Consider the following 21959-nt stretch of genomic DNA (forward strand, 5'->3'; position numbering starts at 1 on the left):
TCTCACCCGACCTTGTTACCTACATGTCCAGGAGGATGGAGTTATCAATCCAATCTGTTTGTTTGTTGTGGGGGAGACGTGTCATTATCCCACCACCACTGAGATCACAGATGTTAAAACAGCTACATTCCGGTCACTGTGGAATAGTGCGCATCAAGGAAATTGCACAAAGCTATTTTTGGTGGCCTGGATTGGACAGTGCTATTGAAGAGAAGGCAAAAGCTTGTATGTCATGTCAGGGTGTGAGGAATGCACCCCAGTGGGCACCCCTACATCCATGGGACTGGCCTGAAAACCCGTGGCAACGTATTCACGTTGACTTCGCTGGCCCCCTTGAAGGAAGCACGTTCTTGGTGGTAGTAGATGCCCATTCTAAATGGCCAGAAGTCTCTATAATGCAGTCCACTACTGCAGAGAGTACTATCCAAAAACTACAGGGACTCTTTAGTCGTTTCGGTCTGCCAGAACAACTTGTGAGTGACAACGGACCGCAGTTCGTCTCTCAGGAGCTTCAAAATTTTATGAAGGCAAATGGGATACACCACATCACTTCAGCACCATATCATCCATCCACCAATGGATTAGCTGAAAGATTTGAGCAGACAATGAAACAAGCTTTGAAATCGGCACGGGGACAACACTCCATTCCAAAGCATCTGGACACCTTCTTACTTTCCTCCAGAAACACACCTCATGCTACTACCAAGGCGTCCCCGGCTTTTCTAATGATGGGACGACAGCTGCGCACTTGCTTTGATCTGCTGAAACCTTCTGAACCCCGACAAATTGTGCAACGTCAGCAGCAATATCAAGTCAGCAGACGGGCACCCAGAGCAAAAGACTGAACCTTTAGCTCGGGACAGCCAGTTTTGGCTCAGAATTATACTTCTGGAGCTAAATGGGTCCCTGACACGATCATCACTCAAACAAGACCTGTTTCCTACACAGTCCGGACTGCAGGGAATCTCACCTCGCGGCGACATGTAGATCAGCTGTTGCCAGGTCATGCCAGTCCTCAGGACACATCTTCAGTTGAGTTGTCTGACTTCACCTCTTCTGGCGAGACCCCGAATCAAGAATCACCTGTTCCTGACTGTTCTCCTCCATTACTGCCGGCGGCTGAGATATGCCTTTGCCAAGCATGAGCTGATACCACCTCCTCACCCATTCGCGCTGCAAACCCTGAGCCCATTGTCAGGCCTGCGCCCATGGTACTTTCGGGTGCAACAACACCAGAAGTTCGCCGTAATCCACCTAGAGACAGAAGACCTCCTCAATGGCTGGATCTTTAGCTAGGGCGAACCCACGGTTATGGGGCAAAATAATCCCCAGGGTTTAGCCGGGAATGGAGGCAGTCTACCCTCCTTCTCTAGTCTAGTGTGTATTTTATTTAGGGGATGTTCTTATTAAGGGGGGAGGAATATGTTGTGTATTTGGTTGTCGTGGTTTTTGTTCCTATGGTAACTGAGTTAGATTATTAGGGGATAGCCCAGCCAGCTTCGGCTGGTCAGGTCAGCTCCCTGTCTGTAAATAAATGGTAGCTTTGTTAGCTTGCTGCTCTCTGGCCTCAAGTGATTTCTTCCTAAACCGGCTGCCCCCAAGGATATAACAAGTTCCCCTACCAATTTCCCCCTGTTTATAAGCAGCAGGTCAAGAGGAGCACGTGGAGTTTAATCCACTGGCATAAGCGCGTCCGCACATGGAGTTATTCAGGCTTTAAAGTCGCACCCTCCCTCAATCTGAATTAACTTTCAAGTTCCCGCCTAGGTGCTGCTGCCCGTGCTCTGGCTGTCCCTGCGCTGGCATTTTCCCTGGCTCCATGGCTTATGCCTCCTCCTGGGGCCAGTGCTTCTCAGACCAGACGCTCAGAACAGGATGGGTGCCCCCAGGAGCAGCTAGCTCTGTTCGGCTTCCTTGTGGGGAGCTCACCCAGGTCCCTGCTGTGCATGACCCTAGGTTCAGAGTGCTCTGCTTCAAGAGCAAAGGAAGTGGGAGGCTGAGAAGAGGGAAGCGCTCCAGGTGCAGCGTGGGACGCTGGAAGAGCAGAGTCAGAGAGCGCATGCGGAGGCCCTGGACAAAGGGAAGAGGATGGTGTCAGTTTTGCAGAATAAAACCCTGGAGTACCAGAAGGTGGGTGTCTCCATAAACCTTCCTCCTCCCACGCGGGGGCAGGCTGGCTACAGAAGTGGAGCCAGAGCTGCCAGGTTCTCGCCCCACTTGAGCCAATGACTTGCTGTGTAGCCTTGGGCACATCACTGCACCAGCCTTGCCTTCTGATCTCTTTTGCATGTCTACACTCCCCACTTTCCTAGCATCTGAGCACCTCACCGTTTTCAGTGTAAACACCCCCACGGGGCAGGGCTATCTTTTCCATTATACGGGGAAGTGAAGTGACTTGCCCAGGTCACACAGGAAGCCTGTGGAAGAGCAGGGATTCAAACCCACGTCTCGCAGGTCCCAGGCTAGCGCCTGAGCTGCTGGGCCATCCTTTCTCTGTGCTTGGGTGCCAGCACATATTAATTGATTGTTAACTAACTCAGCTGTGAAGGTTTGTTCCCGGACACAAGTGTTTGATCCTGGTTATGGTTCTCTCTAGGGCTCAGCATTGCGTGAACCACCTCCAGCACCAAACCTTCGTGAAGAGATGCTAGTTGCATTTACAGTCATGTGGGTTAACTCATATTAATTTGCAATCAACGTGTTACCACACAACCAGCAACCCTTGTCTAGACAGGGTCTTTGCCTCGGTTTTCCCAGCAGTAAAATGGGGATAATGATACTTCACCCACCTCTCGGAAGTGCTTTGAGATCTTCTGCTGGATGGTGCTGTCAGTGCAGAGTGCTATCATATGTTTACATGGTGAACCAATGGTCTGGCTTGCTTCTAGTCCCACAGGCTTTAGCAAACCTGTGCAGAGCCACATTGAAGGCAGAGGGGCCGAACCTCTCTTCCCATTTCTTTGCGGCAGAGGCTCTGACTTCTAAGACACTTCACAGAGCTAGGAAATGAAATGGTCCCTGACTCTGCTGATCTGGCACAATCACCTTTTCCAGGGAGCTGCAAAGAGGTGCCATGGTTCTGATTCTTTTTGAAAGAGCCTGTAGCATCAAATAATGGCTGGCAAAATATTCTGCGATTTTCCGGTGGCTCCAGAGTGATGGGGAGGTCCTGGCAGAGCTCATGGGTGCAGGATTACTACTGCTACTAATTCTGTGATGTATCCAGGGTACGATCCAGACTAGTGAGTAGCTGTGTCGCTCCTGCCCTTTAACCTGGAGTGCCCTTTGCACGGCTTAGCTGCGGTAGCCTCCAGTCTGGCCTGCTCACAAACAGCTCCAGCAGGCAAGTCGCTCCCAGCTACACCTTGGCTCTCCCCAGCCTGGGTTCTACTGCAGGGTGACCTCAGCACACCCCCAGTCCTAGATTTCCCCCCGGAAAGGTAGGTCCTGTACCGCCCAGTCCTCTCCTGCACAATACACATTCATAAAGACCGTATTTCTTTAATAGGAATAATATGCACACTTTGTTGCCCCAAATGGAATTTCCCTGACACTTCAATTTAAACTCACTGGTTTAGATAAAACAATAAAACAACTTTATTAACTACGAAGAGGGAAATTTTAAGTGAGTACAAGTCATGAGGCATAAAAGTCAGAAATAGTTACAAGAAAAATAAAGATAAAATGCAACTGGTTCCTGATTTAACTGTTAAATTCAAAGCAAGGTTTTCTCACCACATGCTCTCAAGAGTCTTAGTGACCAAACTTCTTAGGCCAGGAGCCCTTCCTCTGTTTAATGGCTGCTTCCTTTGTCCCTTCTCGTGCTGTGAATCAGTGGACAGAGAGAGAGGATGAAGGAGGGGTGCCTGGGAGTATCTGCCTCTTCTTTTTATAGTCCTGTTTCCTCTTTGAGAAGCATTTCCAGCTGAGAGCATGGCAACAGGCAGACTGTGTGGACGGGAACTCCATACTGTTTCTTTGCTAAGATGTAGATTTTTTTTTTGCCCCGCCCCCTTTCCTGCCAAAGAACTGCCACTTAGCAGCCTTGTTTACATCTGGCTGAGGCGACAGCTTGGGCTTTGTCTCTGAGGAACTGGTTTGGACACTCCCCAATCGTTTCTGGAAAACATACTTTTAGTCATGGAATCAAATTACGTTTATAACTTCACAGATCAAACTGCTACGTGCATTTTGCCATGACATTACTGATCAGCAAATTATGGGTTTTCAGATGGTACCTCACAAGGCATATTTTGTACAAAGCTGTTTAGGGTGTGGACATGGGGGTATATTCTGTCGCAATGCAGGATTACTACTGCTACTAATTAGGGTTTATATTTGTAAATCAGTTTATAAACATAAACGAAACCGCTTGCTCAGACCCTGCTGTAGAGGTCAGTAGGGAAGTAGTATCATCCCCATTTTACAGATGAGAAACTGAGGCCCGAGCAGGAAAGTTGTTTGCTCAGCACCAGACAGTGGTCAGGAGCAGAATGGGGCCCAGAACCCAGCTTACCAGACCGCACACCTCGGGAATCTGCGCTGAGCAAGGGCCGGTAGCTGATTCTTTGACATCACTTTATCTCCCACGTACTGTGCTGTGTTTCAGGCTAAACTGGCCTCTCTGCGCTGTAAGTGGAGTAGGCCGTGAGTGGCAACCGGCTTGTGGCAAAGCCAGTGTGTCGTGATGGGGCTTCCCACAGGACAGAGTGTAAGCTGGCCTGAAGAGGGCTCACTGGGGAAAGGCAGAGGATGGGATGGCTGGAGTTACAGCAGGTTCCTCCCGGCTTGTGTTGCAGAGAATTCAGGAGCTGGAGCTCCACGGCCACTCGCTCCAGCGGGAGAAGCAGGAGGCGCTGGAAGAGCTGCGGACGCTGCTACAGGAGGAGAAGACGGAGGCACTAAGGAGACTGCGCGAGGAGCTGGAGCAGGTGGGGATGGCTGCCAGGCCAGGGAGGGGGGAGTGAGGAGTTTAGGGGTTCATGGACATGGAGGAGGATTTGACCTGACTCCCCTGCAGGAGGGAAGCCACTGGCTCATCCCTCCCCATCCCCCGATTGACCCAGCCTGCTTGAACATGGATCGTTCTGTCCTAGCCCAGTGAGTCTGTGTCTTGAGTGTTGTGAATGGAGCTTCATCCCTGTCACGGAGGGTGGGGGAGTCAGGGCCCTGCACCCCCCACTTCCTGCAACTCACCGTGACTCTCAGCCAGCGAGTAAAACAGAAGGTTTATTAGACGACAGGAACACAGTCCAAAACAGCTTGTATGTTCAGAAAACAGGACCCCTCACTCGGGTCCATTTTGGGGGGTAGGGAGCCCAGACCCCAGTTCTGGCCTCCTTGTTTCCCCAGCCAGCTCCAAACTGAAAACCTCCTCCAGCCCCTCCTCTGGCCTTTGTCTCTTTCCCGGGCCAGGAGGTCACTGATTTCTGTGTTCTCCAACACCTTAGGTGCCAACTTACAGGGGAGGGGCCCAGGCCATCAGTTGCTAGGAGACAGGGTGATGGCCATTATCTGTGCAGACAGAATCATACCTGCCCTCTAGGGCTCTGCAACAATCACACCTTATCCCACCACCTAGATACTTACAAAATGCATAGGGGAAAGTGAGGCACCCACACGGTATTCAGAGAAAACATGGAGAACATTCCCACTTCGTCACAATCCCCTACTAAGCAACTGGCTGTAGTGGGCCCTTCCCACAACGTAGAAACAAACTCACCTTACCTGCACTGCAGGAAAGGGAAGCTGCAGCTACATGTGCCACACAGCCGGGAGCCTTGGGGCTGTAGCAATGCAGATATTCTGCTGTGATTGGAGCAATCCAGATGTGCCGCAGTGCTTGGAGCTGGGAGTCCTGGGAGAACAGAAATTTCCTTCCCAGTGCATTGTTGCTAAACCCTCTGTTTTTGTGTCCCTCGCCCTAGGAGAGGGCTCGTGAGAGTGACCGGCTGAGAGCGAGGCTGCAGCAGCTGGAGGAGGAGCAGAGCCACTTACGGGCTGAGCAGAACGAAATGTCCTTCCGGGAGCGGGAGGCGCAGTCCCAAGCCGAGCGGGCTGAGCGCTCCCTGGCCAGGGAGATCGGCTTGGCATGCCAACGCCTCCAGGACCTGCTTCCCGAGAGAGGCAGGGGGCCGATGGCTCATGGGTGAGGCCCTTTAACCTCTTGAATGCGGCATGGTTTTTAATGCCTTTGGAGCCAAAACCCTGCCATCTTGCCCAGCGCTGACCAATGGCAAGCAGGCTCAGCTGCAGTTGTTCTGCTCCTCCTGGGAAATTCACCTTTGGGCAGAAGCCAGCCTAGGCTTCCGTGGTGCCTAGGCCTTAGGCTAGCCCTCTGCCCAGGGGGGGTTTCACCCGCTGTGTCCTGAAGGTCATTGTCTTAGGGCTGGATCCACGCCCCGTGCTGAGAACAGCTGGTGTTTCCACTGCCCCCCCCCCCCCGGGGGGATGGAAGCTTTCGTTGCCACCAAGCCTTCTGTAGGAACATCCCCACCTGAAGCTGCAGTGGAGAGCATGCCCTGAACCAATGCGCACCCCACCCACTGGCTGCCCCTTTCCCTGCCAGTGTCTGCTGCCTGTGGGCCCCCAGCTCTCCCCACAGCGGGATCACCAATATCACACTATAACCTCATGGTTCCCTGGGGCGCCCCCTTCCCCTGTCTGTCTTATACTTGGGTGGTCCCCACCCGAAAGAGCTTGCAATCAGTTTGTGCTGGGTTTGTACGGTGCTTAGCACAGTGAGGTCCTGCTCCATGGCTGGGGCTCCTGGGCGTGACCGCAGGACAGATGATCAGTCCCCAGAGAGACAATGAGGGACCGGTAGGAGCCTTTACTGGGCCAACATCTCTTGGTGATGAGACACGTTCATTGCCTTTTGCTGGAGCATCAGGAAGTTGGTCCAGTGAAAGCTCTCACCTCCCCCACCTTGTGTCTAATATCCTGGGACTGACACGGCTACAACTACTTGGCCTACGATAATCAGCCGAGGCCGCCTGATTCATGAGCCGCTGCGGGGGCTTCCGGTAGGTCCACAAATTCCAGGGCTAGTGCCCACATCTTCCAGTGGGGCTGCCGCGTATGAGCTGCTGTGCCATGAGTAGATGCCAGACTCCTGGGAGGAGAACGTTGTCATGAGTAGATGCCAGACTCCTGAGAGGAGAACGTTGTTTGAATCTGTCTGTCTAGGGGTCCATCCCCGTGGTATCTGGGCACTTCACCATCTTCAGTGTATTTATCCTCCCAGCCTTCCTGTGTAGTAAGGCAGGGCTGCTCTCATTGCAGAGGGAACTGAGCCAGAGACGCTGGCCAAGGTCACTCAGGGGCAGCACAGGGACTTCAATCCGGGTCTCCCCTAGGGAAGTTAATCTGACAGCGCCATTCCCAAGCAGGCTGTGCCCAGCGTGAGCACAGCATAGCCCCTCCTGGCACAGTGCTGGGCTCTGCTCCCCTCTAGTATCTAGTAGTCCATGGACAGAGATTAACGAGGCTGCAGCAGCCGCCGAGTCCTTGAGCTCAGGCAGTAGAAGCGCACGCTGTGAGATCCCGAGATGCCAGGGTCAGTCCCACACTGTGGAGGCCCAGACGGTTACGTGGGTGTTCTCGTCCCAAACCGCTGCTTGTTTCCTGTAGGAGCCCATCTCCCCTCTCGGCCAGCCACGCACTCCAGCTCCTGCATGCAGCGACCGAGGACACCCAGCGCTACCTCGGAGCCTTGCAGCAGGAGCTGGAAGCTCAGAAACGCACCGTGCTTCACTTCCAGGAGGAGAAGGTGATTGGAGAGAAGTGGGGGGGAGAGATCATTTCATTCCCACAGAGCCAAATGCCGTGGTGGGGCTTTCAAAGGGGCTGGGTAGATTGTTGATCTTGGCGGTTCTGCTGGCCAAGACGAGGGGCCTCATGCTTCAGGGCAGAAGCTGCTAGCCATAGAGGCAGGAGCAGCGTTCCCCTCTATGGGCAGTACGTTTGGCCAGATGCATTGTGGGCTTTTCCTTTTCCCTTTTGCTGATGCATTAGGAAGTGGCCAGTGCCTGAGGCAGGATGTGGATCTAGATGGCGCCCTGGCCTAACTCAAGGCTGATAGAGCCTGTGTCTCTCTTGTCCATTTAGTATGTACGCGCCTCAGGACAGGACTTGTCTTACTCTGTGTCTATGCGGCGCCCAGCACAACAGGGCTGTGATCTCAGCTGGAGAGGGTGCTGCTGGAATAATAGAAAGCTAGCAATGCCCCGGGGTTACTGCCAGCCTGGGCCCTGCCTCTCTGGCAAGCTGTGACTTGATTCTGAGGAGGACAAGCTCCTTGGCACAGTGCAGTGGTGGGGGCAGCGGCGTCCCTGAAATCCAGACATGGAGGGCTCCATGGAGTTGAATATGCCGCACGCTTGGCACAGATCCCTGTGCCATATGGATTGCAACGGTCCATTTGTCCCCTCCCTAAATGCTCGATGTGAAACAGACGAGATCTGGCGCCCAGTGTCACCGCAGGGACCAGCCCTTGAGCGGAATGGCCCCCCAGTGTTTCTAGTGCTGACCAGACAGCTGCCCACAGGAAAGGGAGAGGAGGGTGGACAACCTGGCGGAGGAGAGAAGCCGTTAAAGGTGCCTTTGTGGCCAACCATAGCACCGGCCCTGTGCTACATCAGTGTATGGGCAGCGGGTGGCTATCAAGGGGGTGTGACTTCACCCTGACAGCAGCGAGTCCCTTCTACCTGCAGGAGTGGGAGCTGAGGCAGCAGCGAGAGCAGCTTCACTTGGAGAGCCAGGAAGCCCTGGAGGCCCTGAAGGAGCGGCTGATCCAAGTACGTCCCTCTGGGAGCCTGGCACGGCTCTGCCCTGGGGGGCATTCCTCCCCGTCCCCCTCCCCAATCCCGTCCCGCTCTTCAGCCTGGGCTCCCTCCAGAGCTCAGCTGCGATTGTGCCTGATGCTTCACACCACCAAGAGAGATGCTGAGGCTGGGCCGGGTAGCAAAGCCCAGCCTTCCGCTGCTGGAGACCTGGGGCTGGATTCCCAGATCCTGCTGCTTCCAGAGCGGGAGGAAGGGTGTGGACCCTAAGTAGTCTCCCCTCCAGACTCTCACCTCTGCCCCCAGGCAGCCACCTTCATCTCCCCACCCCGCCCCCAGGATCTCTGCTGCAGCCCTCTGTTGCCTCTCCCACCCATAAGGACGTTCGTTCTGGTGGCTCTGTGTGGCTGAGAAGGGAAAGGCTGGAGTACAGGGACAGGCCATTCAGACTGGGTCAGTGGAGGGGAGGTCTCTAGCACCTTCCCTAGTCATGGGCTGCCAGGATCCCAGCTTCCATCCGGCCACGCCTCCCCCCGGGATTGACGGCTTCTCCGATAAGACCAAGATTAGCCTGGATCTGAACCGCCCTCCCCAGACCTTCAGATCTGGGTCCAAGCACTGCAGCAGCCTGTGTCTAGCTTCCTTCATGAGTGAGAGCCATGATGAGTCCCCCACCCGTCGGTTCCTCTGGCCCAGGGCGGGTGGGGAGGACAATGGGCATGTGAGGCCTGGGACCAGCTGTGCTGACTGGCCTCATCCTGCAGGAGCATCTCCAGGAGATCGCCAGCCTGCAGCACAGCCAGCTGAAGGAGGCCGGGGGTGGGGAGCAGCAGACGCTGCGCCAGCAGCTGCGGGAGAAGGACAGCGAGCTGCGGGCCATCCAGAGGAGCATGGCCCACTGGAAAGACCAGACCACCTGCAAGCTGGCCCGCAAGTTTGAGGAGGAGCTGAATGCGGAGCTGGAGACGTGAGTGAATAGATGGGGAGGGAGGGAAGAGAGATCCCACAGGCAGTGTTAGGGGCTCTAGCCCCGCCAGCAGCCAGGCCTCTGCGCCTCGTTGAGGCTTCGAAGTGCAGGGCTCTAGCCCACATCTCCAGCTTCCTCGAGCAAGCCCAGAAATGGAGGGTGGCAGCGTGTCCCCAGTGGCCAAGGGCTAAAGGGGCAGGAGATGTGAGAGCTGCTGTAGACCCTTGGGTGAATCCCCGATGTCCCTGCCACACCCAGAGTGACGCGCTGCAGGGAGAGTGCCGCTTCGGTGGGGGTGCCTGGCGGGTGGCACCCACGTTTGTGCTGGGCCCAGCTCCCCTGTAAAGTGGGGAGAGTAAACTCGCCCCCTTGGCATAGCGCTCTGGGGCTAGGCTGAGTGCTCACAAATCAATCAGGTATGCAAGAGGTCATCAAAACTAGTTCCCCCTCTGCCCGGCTGGGCAATGGCTGGAGGCCGGCGCCACACTGCGGGGGACTCTGGGAGCTCACACTGTGGGTCCGGGACCTCTAAAGAGGAGTGACGGGTTGGCCTGCTTGCCCCAGCTGGAACCAATGGAGGGTTTAACCGTTGACGTCAGCAAGAGCTGAGTTAGGCCAATGTTCCTCTCTGGAGTAAGTCAGGGTGAAGACAGGTGGGTGGCTGGGGCCTGCTTCCGGGGTCAGCGAAAGCGAGAGCAGCCCGGTGCTCGGCCCGGAGACCGAGCGAGGCCCTTGGTAGCTGGGCACCGCTGGGTGTCAGGGAAACCGAGTGACAGCCTGGAGTGCTGCGCTGGAGCTGGCTGCTAGGGGTGGCTGAGGCAGCACAAGGCGCTGGGGGAGGTATTTCACTCTCCGGTGCCCATTCAGGCCTAGACTGTCTGCTGACGTGCTGACAGCCCAGTGACTGGGGCTGAGACCCCTCAAACTCGGTTCACCCAGCCTCTGCACAGCCCCCTGGTGGTAACAGTTTTTGGCTGCTACCATCCTGGCCCAGTTGACAGCAGTGACCACAAGGTCACCCAAGCCAGCTAGCCTCCCTCATTGCCACGTGGTCCTGGGATCTCACTCCTCCCCTGGCACCCACGAGCCGCTGGCTTTCCCTGGCGCCAGTCTGTTCAGTGAAACGGCTGCTTCTCTCCCTGCAGCTGCAGCATGGAGTTTGTAAGGGAAAGGGAACCACTGGCGTCGGCATGCGCAGAGCCCTGAGGCGCAGGTCATGCGCCGAGCACCCCGTGGGGGCCCATTGTTGGCAGTTCCCGTAGCGTGGACTGATAACAAAGTTACTAGACAATACACTAGCCTGGCTGGCAAATGGGATCCTGCCGCTATCAGCTCTGGGTGGTGGATCCCTGTGGTTCACGGGGGATGAGCTGGGGGGCACCAAAGTCAATGGAGCGTTTGTCCCATTGTGGGGCACTCACCAATGCAATCCCAGGGTTAACCCTTTGAGCCCTGGCAGGTTTCTGGGGGATGGTACCTGGAAGCGGACAGGGCCTACGGTCCTCTGCTCTAGGCCAGCTTGGTGCCAGTGTCACTTGGTGGAACCCAGCAGGGGATCAGGCCCTGCGTACTTAGCACAGGGAGGTGGCTGGGGAGGGTGGGTCGCAGCTGGGAGCTGAGGTGAGAGGGTGAGATTCCTGCCCTTCCCCATGCTGCCCCAAGTCCTCCTGGAGCCCCGCGTGACCCCTCCCCAGTCCCACTGTCCTCTGAGAGCCAGCAACCAGGAGCTGGAACTGGAGTTTGCAGCCGTAGCTTTTCATCCACTGACACTTGTCTTTACTGTTAAACTGGTGGCTGTTTGCCCCTCGGGGGCGGCTGTTACTCCGGGGAATACCGTAGGAATGTTTGGGATGGGGAAGGGTCTGTGTGGGCCATTTGGGGCCCAGTCCCAGAACCAGTGGGGGTGGGGGTTTGCCATGCGGGGGGCTCTGGCCCTTGCTCCCATTCTCAGCTCGACTGTATCTGGAGAGACCCTCCACAGCTCTCCACAGCGTATCCCCTCCGCTCGCCAGTCACCCCGCACTGTGCATATTGCAGCAGGACCCCACCGTGGAGGGATGGGGAGTCGCCCTCGAGGAGAGACTAGGTTGCCTTTCCTTCCCGTGCCATCTTCCCATGAGGGAATGTGATCTCCCCCCACAGGCGCTTCTCCTGGGACAGACCCAGGGGCCTTCGCAGGAGTGGGGAGAGACTGGACGCAGAAATCGGGCGGCTTGCCACGGTAAAGGAGAAACACTCGCCTCTGGCTAAAGCGAGGACAGTGACAGGGCCCCGGCTGGGTCAGGGAACCTCTCTGCTTGGGTCAGTCTCACCGGGAGGGCACACGGCAGCTCTTCCTCGGCTTGCCAGGCGTGGGACGCTCCAGCCATGTGCTGGGTTGAGCAGGGGATTGTAATGGGCAAGGCAGCCTCTCCGGGAGATAATGGTCCAGGAGGCTAGACTCCAGCCCTGGGTGCAGAGTAGTGTTAGTAGCTGATAGGTGCCATCAGCTGCAGGGCTATTCCAGTGGCCCTAATCTCTCCCAGGCACCTTACGTGTCCTGCAGCCATGCCCCCAATGCTGTGCTCCTGGCGAGCTCACGGGCCAAGCAGAGGCACCAGGGCTGGCACTTGGACATGGTGGTGGTGCTTCAGGAAGCTGCACTCCCCCCTCGGAGACAGCTCTAACCCACTCCCAGCTGCAGGGGGCCAGGGCAGGAGGCCTGTGCGGCTGGAGGCCTGTGCGGCTGGAGGCACTGTGTGGAGGCCTGTGCGGCTGGAGGCGTGTGTGGCTGGACATGCTGTGTGGAGGCCTGTGCGCCTGGAGGCCTGTGTGGCTGGAGGTGCTGTGTGGAGGCCTGTGCGGCTGGAGGCGTGTGCGGCTGGAGGCGCTGTGTGGAGGCCTGTGTGGCTGGAGGTGCTGTGTGGAGGCCTGTGCGGCTGGAGGTGCTGTGCAGAGGCCTGTGCGGCTGGAGGCGCTGTGCGGCTGGAGGCGCTGTGCAGAGGCGTGTGCGGCTGGAGGCGTGTGCGGAGGCGCTGTGTGGAGGCGCTGTGTGGAGGCGTGTGCGGCTGGAGGTGCTGTGTGGAGGCGCTGTGTGGAGGCGTGTGCGGCTGGAGGCGCTGTGCGGCTGGAGGCGCTGTCTCTCACATGAACTGACCCCTTATGCTCCATGAGGATCCCATGCCCCCCCCTTGGTGTATATGAGTCCTGAGCCCCAGTGTTCTGGCCCTATCCAAGCTCAGGTAGCTCCCTTCTTCCCCTCCCCCAGTGCCCCTGCACTCTCAGTTGGACACATTCTACTTCATCTCTTGGCAGTGTGGCCGTGTGCTGTTAACTGGTGCCCTGTTCCACCCCAGAGATGGCTTCATTTCAGGGTTCCCAAACTTCTCCTGCCTTGTGGGAGTGTTATGGTGCTTAACTAATTAGTTAACAGCACGCAGCCCTGGTATCGTGTGTCTCACCCAGATGTCTCTCAGCACAGTGGGGAAACTGAGGCTCACTGCGCTGATTTATCTGTGGTCGCCCGACAAGCCTGTGGCAGTCAGGAACAGAACCCAGATCTCCTGGCCTAGTTCCAGGCTCTGGCCCCCCGACTGTGCACCTCCCCAGTGGCCAGGTGGGAGCAGCCTTGGTGTCTCCAGGGCCTATGTGCTGGGCCTATGTGCCTCCAGCCGTGCTCAGCATGTTCTGACCCCCGGCTGAAGCTTTCTCCTTTTTCTTGCCCACAGGACCGGAGCGAGCACACCCATCTCTGCCCCACCTCCTCCTCCTCCACCCCACTCGGGCAGCACGGCTTTGTGTCCTCAAAGCTCCTGCGCCAGCTGCAGGGCCGCGTGAGGGAGCTGCGGGCAGAGAACGCCCTCTACCGCGGGGGCAGCCTGGAGGACCTCGCCGCCCTGCGGGTAGAGCCAGGCCAGACGGGCAGAGACAAGGTAATGGGGCCGGCGCTCCCCGCAGCCTGGCCTGAGGGACTAGCCGCGAGCTGCAGGCTGTGACTGCCGAGTTCGGCTGCCCAGGCTCACTGCAGCCATGTGCTGGGTTCAGCGGCCCAATCCTCAGAGGTATTGAGTTGTCTACCGCCTGTTGAAAGCCATTTAGATGCCTAAATACCTTTTGAGGACCAGGGCTGAGTGTCTCTAAGCTCCCCCTCCTTCCCTGTCACTGTGGCTTTCCTCAAACCCTCCCCCTGCCCCCGTGTCCTCGTCCCCACCCACTTCCGAATTGTCTCCCACACTCCCAACCAAGTCGCTTTCCTCCTTCCCCCTCCCTCCGGAAGTTGTCTCTTGGGCTCCACCTGCCACAGGTCGGGAGACCTTCTCACCGAGCTGTGTCAAGCTGCACGGGTGGGAAGGAGCTAAATTGTTCGGAGCCCAGCTTGCGTGATTTTTCTCTTTTCCCTGTTCCAGAGGCTCCTGACAGCAGCTCTCTCTTTCCCACAGTTCCATGGGGCGAGCTGTGGGAAATAGCGCGTGTAGGAAGTGGGGAACATGAAGCTGGAGCAGGTGGAAGAGTCGTCTTCTGTGGACAGACAGTGGGTGGTGGAGGCTTGGCTATGGCAGGGGTGGAGTCACTCTCGACGTCGAGGGTATCCAGCGGCACATTCGCTGCGCCCGGGAGTGAGGAAAGAAGCCGATCATATGAGCTTGAGAAGAACCCAGGACGTTCTCCGCTGAGCAACTTGTGTGGACGCGACCCCGTCACGAACTCTGGGCTGCTCTTCATGCCCCTGGGCTTAGTTTCCTGCTTGGTGAAGCCAAGGCCCTTGTTCCCTTCCGATCAGACCCGTTCAGTCAGTGGGTGAAGACGGGAGTGATCGGTCAGGGAGGGGATCTAGGGCACTACTGGAGCCAGGCAGTGACTGTTCAACGCTGGGGCCAGTCCAATGAGCAAGTCCAGGCAAACACTGGAGCCCAAGTGGAAAAGTCTCCGCTGATGCCTCAAGGGGTTGATGCTGCGGGAGGCTGTGAGAGAAGGGGCAGAGAGGGTCTCATAGCCCCAGGAGTGGAGTGATGTCTTTTCTGCTAGCAGAGGTGGAGGAGCATTGCACCTCTGGGCTGAGCGTGGGTGGCTCTGGCAGTTACAGGGCAAAGAGTGCCCGTTGTGGCTGGGGGCAGCGGGTATTTGTATGTGTCTGAAGGATGCCTTGGCATCCTTCAAACCCTATCCTGGCTCCTGTGCCAAGCAGGAGGCACTTGATGCTAAGCTCTTTGGGGCAGGGACTGGGCCTTCCTCCCCGTTTGCACAAGGCAAGTGCTACCAGCATATGAATAATGATGTTAACTCAGCAATCTGCGGGTAATTACCAAGATGATGATGATAATCCCTAGGTCTTCTATAGCACTTTTCATCGGCAGATCTCAAAGCTCTGTAAAAAAGAGGTCAGCTTCATTATCCCCATTTTACACATGGGGAAAGTGAGGTACGTAAAGATGAAGTGGCCTGCCCAAGGTCATCCAGCAGGCCAGCCAAGAATAGAGCCCAGGTCCCGTGGGGGAGTGTGTGTCAAATATTCCAGAAGCACAGGCCTGCTCCTCACAAGAGCAAGCCAAGAAGTCTGGGCACAGCTCTGGCTGGTTGGGCTGCAGATCTGAAGATGGCTCAGGATTCTGCATCTTGTTTTCAGTGCAGGTTGCGATCCGTCTGGGTTCCAAGTAGCAGCAGAGCCATCTTTGCAATGCCTCCGTGCAGTGCTTTGCCAGCTTTCAAAATGCAACTGGGGGCAGGTCTGGGTCAGAGTAGCCTAGATGTCAGGTATGAGGCCTGAGCGGAGCCAGTCTCTGGGCAGCCTAATGAGCGCAGCTGGCCTACAGTAGGCTGCCTGATGGGCTGCATCCCCCAGTTGGTGGGCAGCGGCAGCAGGCCAGCTGTTAAGCCCAGCACCAGTGGAGTTTGGGAGTTGCTCAAAGCATTTGCTCATGGATGTGCTAGTTCCTATACCTGCTTGTTTCCAATCCTACTTGTGCCTTGCCTCAGGCCAGGTAATCCAGCGCTGACCCTCAGCTCTGATTTCTAACTCCAGCTCTTCCCCGGGCCCCTAGTCTTGGCTACTGACTCCTGTTCTAACCACTAGGCCTGACTGCCCACCCTCCGGTCTCTGAGACTGGGCAGAGGGTGAGTTCCGGGGCGGTCAGCACTGTGACATGGTCCCGCTAAACGTGCTCGCTCCACCGCAGCAGTCTTTGTAGATGTGCTGCTACAGGCTAGCTTCATTCCCAACACCAGCATAGTGTGGTTAAATGCCGAGAGGGGGATGCTAAAGTGGATGTTGATCAGTTTTTTTGCCTCAGCGCTTCAACCTGTCTTTAAAAAGCCCAGTGTGTTAGTGAAAGGTAAGCCTTGGCCTCCTCGGGGGCACCACAGCATTTGTAGATTTGGCGCATCCTGAAGCCTAGCAGGCAGAGCACTCCCGATGCCTTGCAAGCCATGGTTAACCCACTCGTCCTACCCCCGCCGGCTTGTGACATGAATATACCGGACCAGCACAATCACGACAGCTGTATCTCTTATTACCTGCAGGTGTTTCCAACTGCTGTCCATTGCACGGGACCAGTGTATTGCACCCATGGCTGTAGATACTTTGTATATAAAAACAACACGGCACACTCGGAGCGCCTGGTTTTATATGTGGGGGGGGGAGGGGTTTTGGGGGTAATTTTGTTGGGGTGTTTTAAGAGAAGCTTGTCAAGCAGGCCCCTCAGGGCAGTGTTTGGAGCCAGGCTAAAACTGCAGTAGCAGGGTGACGGTGGGGGAAAGAAAACACAAAACAAGGGGACCCCACAAATACTGGAGCTGTGTGACATCTTGGGCCAGAATAAATGTTTTATCCCCCACAAAATGCCTCCTAGTTGCATCAGTTTCTAGTCACATCTAATAACATGCACAGTTCTGCAGGAGGCAAATTGAACTCATTAGTGTCAGATTGTAGGAGCTGACCAGGGAGACTTGTTCCAAAATAATCCGCTTGCAATAGCGTCACCAGCAGAGAGACCCTACCACAGGGGTAGTAGGATTGGAGCAGAGCCGTTTTCCATGAGGCTAAGCGCTCAGGTCTAGTCTACAAAGGGACTTAAGCAGGCCGGAGATCCTCAACCCCCCTGCTCAGCTTCTACCTAATCCTGTCGTTGGCAAGTTTCCGCAGGCGCCTCTGTGGCTAGTGGTGCACGTGCCCAGAGCCACCAATGGCCTGACACCTCTGAGCCTTGGGATGCCCATGTTCCTTTGTGGAGCTAGTCCTCGGCACCCAACACGCACCTGCTGAGCAGAGCAATGCTGAAAAGGCTGGGCCTAATCGCTGGAGAAGGGTGTGGGGCCAGGAGATTGGGAAGTTGGTCAGGAGCAAAAGATGTGAATGAGTCTGCGACTGGTGACAGAGCAAGAGGCTGCGGTGACTGTAGAGGGGTCAACATAGTACATTGGTCGCCATCAGGATTTGAACTGGCCAGCCTTGTCCCAGAGCTTGTCGTGTGCCCTAAGAACTGCAATGGCTGCTTCCCCCTGGATAGGCTGGCAGAGCTGCCTGTAATCTGGGGATGTGCTCAAAGCACCTTGCTCTTCTGTGCTGGTGGGGAGGGGACCTGCCCCTTCCATGCTGAATGCTAATAAACAGAGAGCGCACATTGCATTTTATGCTTTAATAAACAGCATGATAACAAAACAACCATCACACTTACATGCAGGGGGGCTGGATACAAGAGGGAGGAAAGGCTAATAAATACATTGCAGTTGCTATTTCCACTATATACTAAAGCTGGGGAACCTACTTCTAATGCTATAAAGTCATGTTTGCGGTGGGAATGACTCTTCCTGCAAAACTAGTTCACAACCCCTGCAGTCCTGCAACCAACCGAAGTGCTCATCAACACACGTAGGAGCACTGAAGTTTAACGAAGACCTGCTGTATGCACAGTGTTTGTACGGCTGTATGCCAGGTGGGGAGAGGGAGGTGATTTCTTACCAATCTAGATATATGGTAGAACACCTAGTGTGGAGCGTTAGACTGTATAAAGTGCCTTAGATGAGTATAATTTATTCCCCTTCCTGTATGGAATAAGCTGTATCACTGCAAGCACCTTTACATTGCTTTAACTGCAGCCACGTGAGGGGCAGGCACCTTAACTATACTGCTATGGCGAAAGCCGTACCATGTCTGGGTGTAAACAAGGGCACTAGGTGTGATTTAAACCTATTTAGTTAAATCAGTGCAAAACCCTCCCTGGACACACTCCGCTTACGTCAACGGGAACAAGTTACAGTTAAACCCAAATGAGCCACTTTTACCTTGGCCTAAGAGTGTCCACACAGGCATTTATATCTGTAAGATAGAAATTAAGTTAAGTTAAACTGCAGCAACTTTCTTGTGCAGGCAAAGGTCTAAGGATCCCAATGCAAACAGTACCTGGGGGAAGCAATCAGTGCTTGTGAACTGGACTGGCAGCTAACATCAGGCACATGGGCTCAGACTTTTAAAGGTACTTATGTGCCTAGTTCCCATCAATGTCAATGGCAGTTAGGCAGCTCAATACCTTTAAAAACCTGGCCATAACTCCTTGTGTTGCAGAGAGATGGCAGCTGCCTGAATGGGACCCGCAGTCCTTTATGACACTGAATTTCAAATAGGGCTGTCAAGCAATTAACAAACTGAATCGCCATTAATCACATTGTTAATAATAAAATACCATTTATTTCAATAGTTTTGAATGTTTTCTACATTTTCAAATATATTCAATTACAACACAGATTACAAAGGGTACAGTGCTCACTTTATATTTATTTTTATTACAAATATTTGCACAGTAAAAAACAAAGGAAATAGTATTTTTCAATTCACCTAATACAAGCACTGTAGTGCAATCTCTTTAGCATGAAAGTTGAACTTACATATGTAGAATTATGTACAAAAACCGCCTTGTAGCAGGGTGGTTACCCCGCTCCTGCCTGAGGGGTTTAAAACAGCCCTGGCAGAGGGCTGGGGCAAAGGGAAACGCTACTGGGCTGATTGGGGAAGTAGCCACAGCTGGGCCACGCCCCAATCAGGCCTCAGCTGGCCCTATATACGAGGCTGGGAGCCAGGAGCCTCTCTCTACCTTCAGGAAGAGAAGGGCCTGGCTGCAGAGAGCTAGACACAAAGTACCTGGGGCGCTCCAGCCTGGATAGCCCCAGGCTGTGGCCTAGTAGGAGGCCAAGGGGTACTGGGGGTTGCAGAGGGCAGCCCACGGCTAGGCCAAGGCAGTAGGTCCAAACCCAACCTTGCCTGTGATGAGTGGCCTATACTGCAGTCTGCCCCAGGGAATGGGGGCTAGTTGGAGACTGGCAATGGCCTTATTCTGAGGTGAGGTGGGGATAGTGGGTGGGGGTTCCCCAGGGAGGGGAGACCCTAGTACTAGGGTTACCATATGTCCGTTTTTTCCCGGACATGTCCGGCTTTTCGGCAATCAAACCCCCGTCCGGGGGGAATTGCCAAAAAGCCGAACATGTCCGGGGAAAATGCTGGCCAGGCACTTCCCCTCCCGCGGCTGCTCTGCTCCTCCCTGTCTCTTCGGCTCTGTTTAAGAGCCGAGCTGCCCGAGTGCTATGGGCTTCAGGCAGCCCCCTTGCCTCCGGACCCCAGCTGCCGGCCGGGCACTTCCCCTCCCGGGCTCCGGCGGCGCAGGGTCCGGAGGCAAGGGGGCTGCCTGAAGCCGGTAGCGCTCGGGCAGCTCGGCTCTTAAACAGAGCCGAAGAGACAGGGAGGAGCAGAGCCTCCGGCCACGGCGGCTCTGCTCCTCCCCGACTCTTCGGCTCTGTTTAAGAGCCGAGCGCTACGGGCTTTGGGCAGCCCCTATGCCTCCGGACCCTGCGCCGCCGGAGCCCAGGAGGGGAAGTGCCCGGCCGGGGGCGCAGGGTCCGGAGGCATAGGGGCTGCCCGAAGCCCAAGCACTACCGGCTTCACGGTTTGCCGGGCAGCCTCCAGACCCTGTGCCCCCAGCTGGGCGCTTCCCCTTCCGGGCTCCAGCTGCGATGGGGAAGCGCGGGATGGGGGCGCAGGGTCTGGGGGCTGCCCGGCAAACCGTGAAGTCCGTAGCGCTCGGGCAGCCCTTTTCGCATGGCTGGGAGTGGGAGGGAGGAGGGGGCGGAGTTGGGGCAGGGCTGGGGTGGGAAATGGGCAGGGCCAGGGCCCCGTGGAGGGTCCTCTTTTTTTATTTGTTAAATATGGTAACCCTACCTAGTACTGAGGGGTGTACTGCCAGGGGGCAGCACCCCAGATACAAGGGCACCAGGGTCTGGGAGGGACACAGGGCCGGAGGACAGGTGGATCACCAGCCTGCAGGAGGCACGCCAGGATGCTGGAAGAGGTAATTCCCAGAAGTCACCAGGAGGAGGCGCTGCAGGGGTGAGTCTGCTCCTCTACACATGGTGGAGAATGCAGGCATAGCGGTCTGCCACTGACACAAGGGGCAGGGCAAAGAACTGTGGGACAATTGCCCAACTCAGAACATGAGCATTGAGGAACAGACGGTGGAGAAGAAAACATGAGAGACTATTACTGGAGAGCCTGTGTAGCCCGGCTCGTCGAGCAGCAAGCAGGGCTGCTTCAGTGGCTGCGGGGGAGGGCACATGGACCTCAACGGGGGCCAGGCACCGTGGGCTGGAGGCCAGGGCCTAAAGACTGTTTTGCCTGTGGGCGACGGGAACACTTGAGAAGGGAGTGCCCCTACCGGACTGGAGCAAAGGGGCTCCACCCGGGACACGATGGACCTAGGAGAGTGCCCCCTGTGAGGTTAACAGGGGAGCTCCAAACTTGTTGGGCCTGTGGGGAGCCGGGGCACATGAAGAGGGAGTGCCCTCACAGAACTTGCAGGGCCCAGCCTAGCCCTGAGGTGGGCAGGGGTGAGCACTGGTTGTGCCTCCTCTGCCACAAGGGGTGCTGGGGAAAATGGCCTAGGCCCCAGAAAAGGAGGGGGAGGCCGCAGGGCCGGGTCCAAGACTGCCCTGAAGGAGGGAGTGGTGACGACCAGGGCCCAAAAGAGGGGATTGTCAGCGAGGCCCCAGACAAGCCTGGGAACCCACATGGGAGCCAGGAGGGCCAATGCAGGAACCCAAACTGAAGTAGGAGCCCATGTAGGACCAGAGCGGTCGATGATGGGAACCCAAACACTGGAGGAAGGGAGCCAGCTGCTCCTTGTGCTGGAGAGGGACTCCCTGCAGGCCTAGCTGAGAGGAATGCTGGGGCGATAGGAATAGACAATCTCCCCCCCCCCCATCTCTGGTGGAGGGGATCTTGAGGTGGGGGGTATTGCAACCCCAATACCTATATGGGCCTAGGAGCAGGCCCTGCAGCCTGGGGAGTTGCTGGCCTAGGGCTTCCCAGCCCCCAAGGCTTTTCCCCAGCCCTGCTCCACTCCAGGTACCCTGTGTCTAGCTCCCTGCAGCCAGGCCCTTCTCTCCCTGAACGCAGAGAGAGACTCTAGAGCTCCTGGCTCCCAGCCTCTTATACAGGCCAGCTGTGGCCTGCTTGGGGCGTGGCCCAACTGCAGCTACTTCCCCAATCAGCCTAGCAGCGGTTAGAGCTGAAGCCCTCTGCAGGGCTGCTTTTAATCCCTGCTATTTTTGGAGTGGGGTAACCACCCTGCTACACCCCTGCCAGGGCCGGCTCTAACTTTTTTGCTGCCCCAAGCAGCAAAAAAAAGCGCCACGCTGCCAGAGCGCACCCCCCCCCCCCCCGCCGAGTGCTGTGATGCCGGAACCCGCCGAGCGCTGCGCCGCTGGAACCCCTCCCTGAGCGCCGCGCCCCGCCCATGTGCCGCAGCGCCCCCGCCAAGCGCCGCCGGAGTGCCCCCCCCCGCAGAATGCCGTGCCACGCTGCCCCCCGCCACCCCAAGATTGGCCGCCCCTTACCAGGTGCCGCCCCAAGCATGTGCTTGGTTGCCTGGTGCCTGGAGCGGGCCCTGACCCCTGCATTCAAAAACAGTGTAAAACTTTAGAGCCTACAAGTCCACTCAGTCCTACTTCTTGTTCAGCCAATCGCTAAGAGAAACAAATTTCTTTACATTTACGGGAGATAATGCTGCCCACTTCTTAATTACAATGTCACCTGAAAGTGAGAACAGGCATTCGCATGGAACTGTTGTAGCCGGCGTCACAAGATATTTACATGCCAGATGCCCTAAACTTTCATGTCTATTCATGCTTCTGCCATCGTTCCAGAGCACATGCTTCCATGCTGAAGACGCTAGTTAAAAAAATAATGCGTT

General features: G+C 56.2%; 1 protein-coding gene across 5 annotated transcripts in view; it reads left to right on the forward strand.

The window, feature by feature from the left end:
• Positions 1-16334, forward strand: part of LOC101946607 (trichohyalin-like) — a 59357-nt gene extending 43023 nt beyond the window's left edge. For 2 of the 5 annotated variants that reach the window (XM_042844844.2, XM_042844847.2), the window contains 8 exons: positions 1957-2130; positions 4800-4931; positions 5928-6148; positions 7633-7771; positions 8715-8798; positions 9548-9750; positions 11893-11971; positions 13458-16334. In XM_042844844.2, the coding sequence (XP_042700778.2) occupies positions 1957-2130; positions 4800-4931; positions 5928-6148; positions 7633-7771; positions 8715-8798; positions 9548-9750; positions 11893-11971; positions 13458-13724 (1299 nt within the window). In that variant the 3' untranslated portion in view covers positions 13725-16334. The remainder of the gene's footprint in view (positions 1-1956; positions 2131-4799; positions 4932-5927; positions 6149-7632; positions 7772-8714; positions 8799-9547; positions 9751-11892; positions 11972-13457) is intronic. The other 3 variants (XM_024109554.3, XM_042844845.2, XM_042844846.2) reach the window with 3 other exon arrangements.
• Positions 16335-21959: the final 5625 nt, after the last annotated feature.

This window comes from Chrysemys picta, chromosome 15 (assembly GCF_011386835.1).
Source record: "Chrysemys picta bellii isolate R12L10 chromosome 15, ASM1138683v2, whole genome shotgun sequence".
In the NCBI taxonomy this organism is placed as follows: domain Eukaryota; kingdom Metazoa; phylum Chordata; order Testudines; family Emydidae; genus Chrysemys; species Chrysemys picta.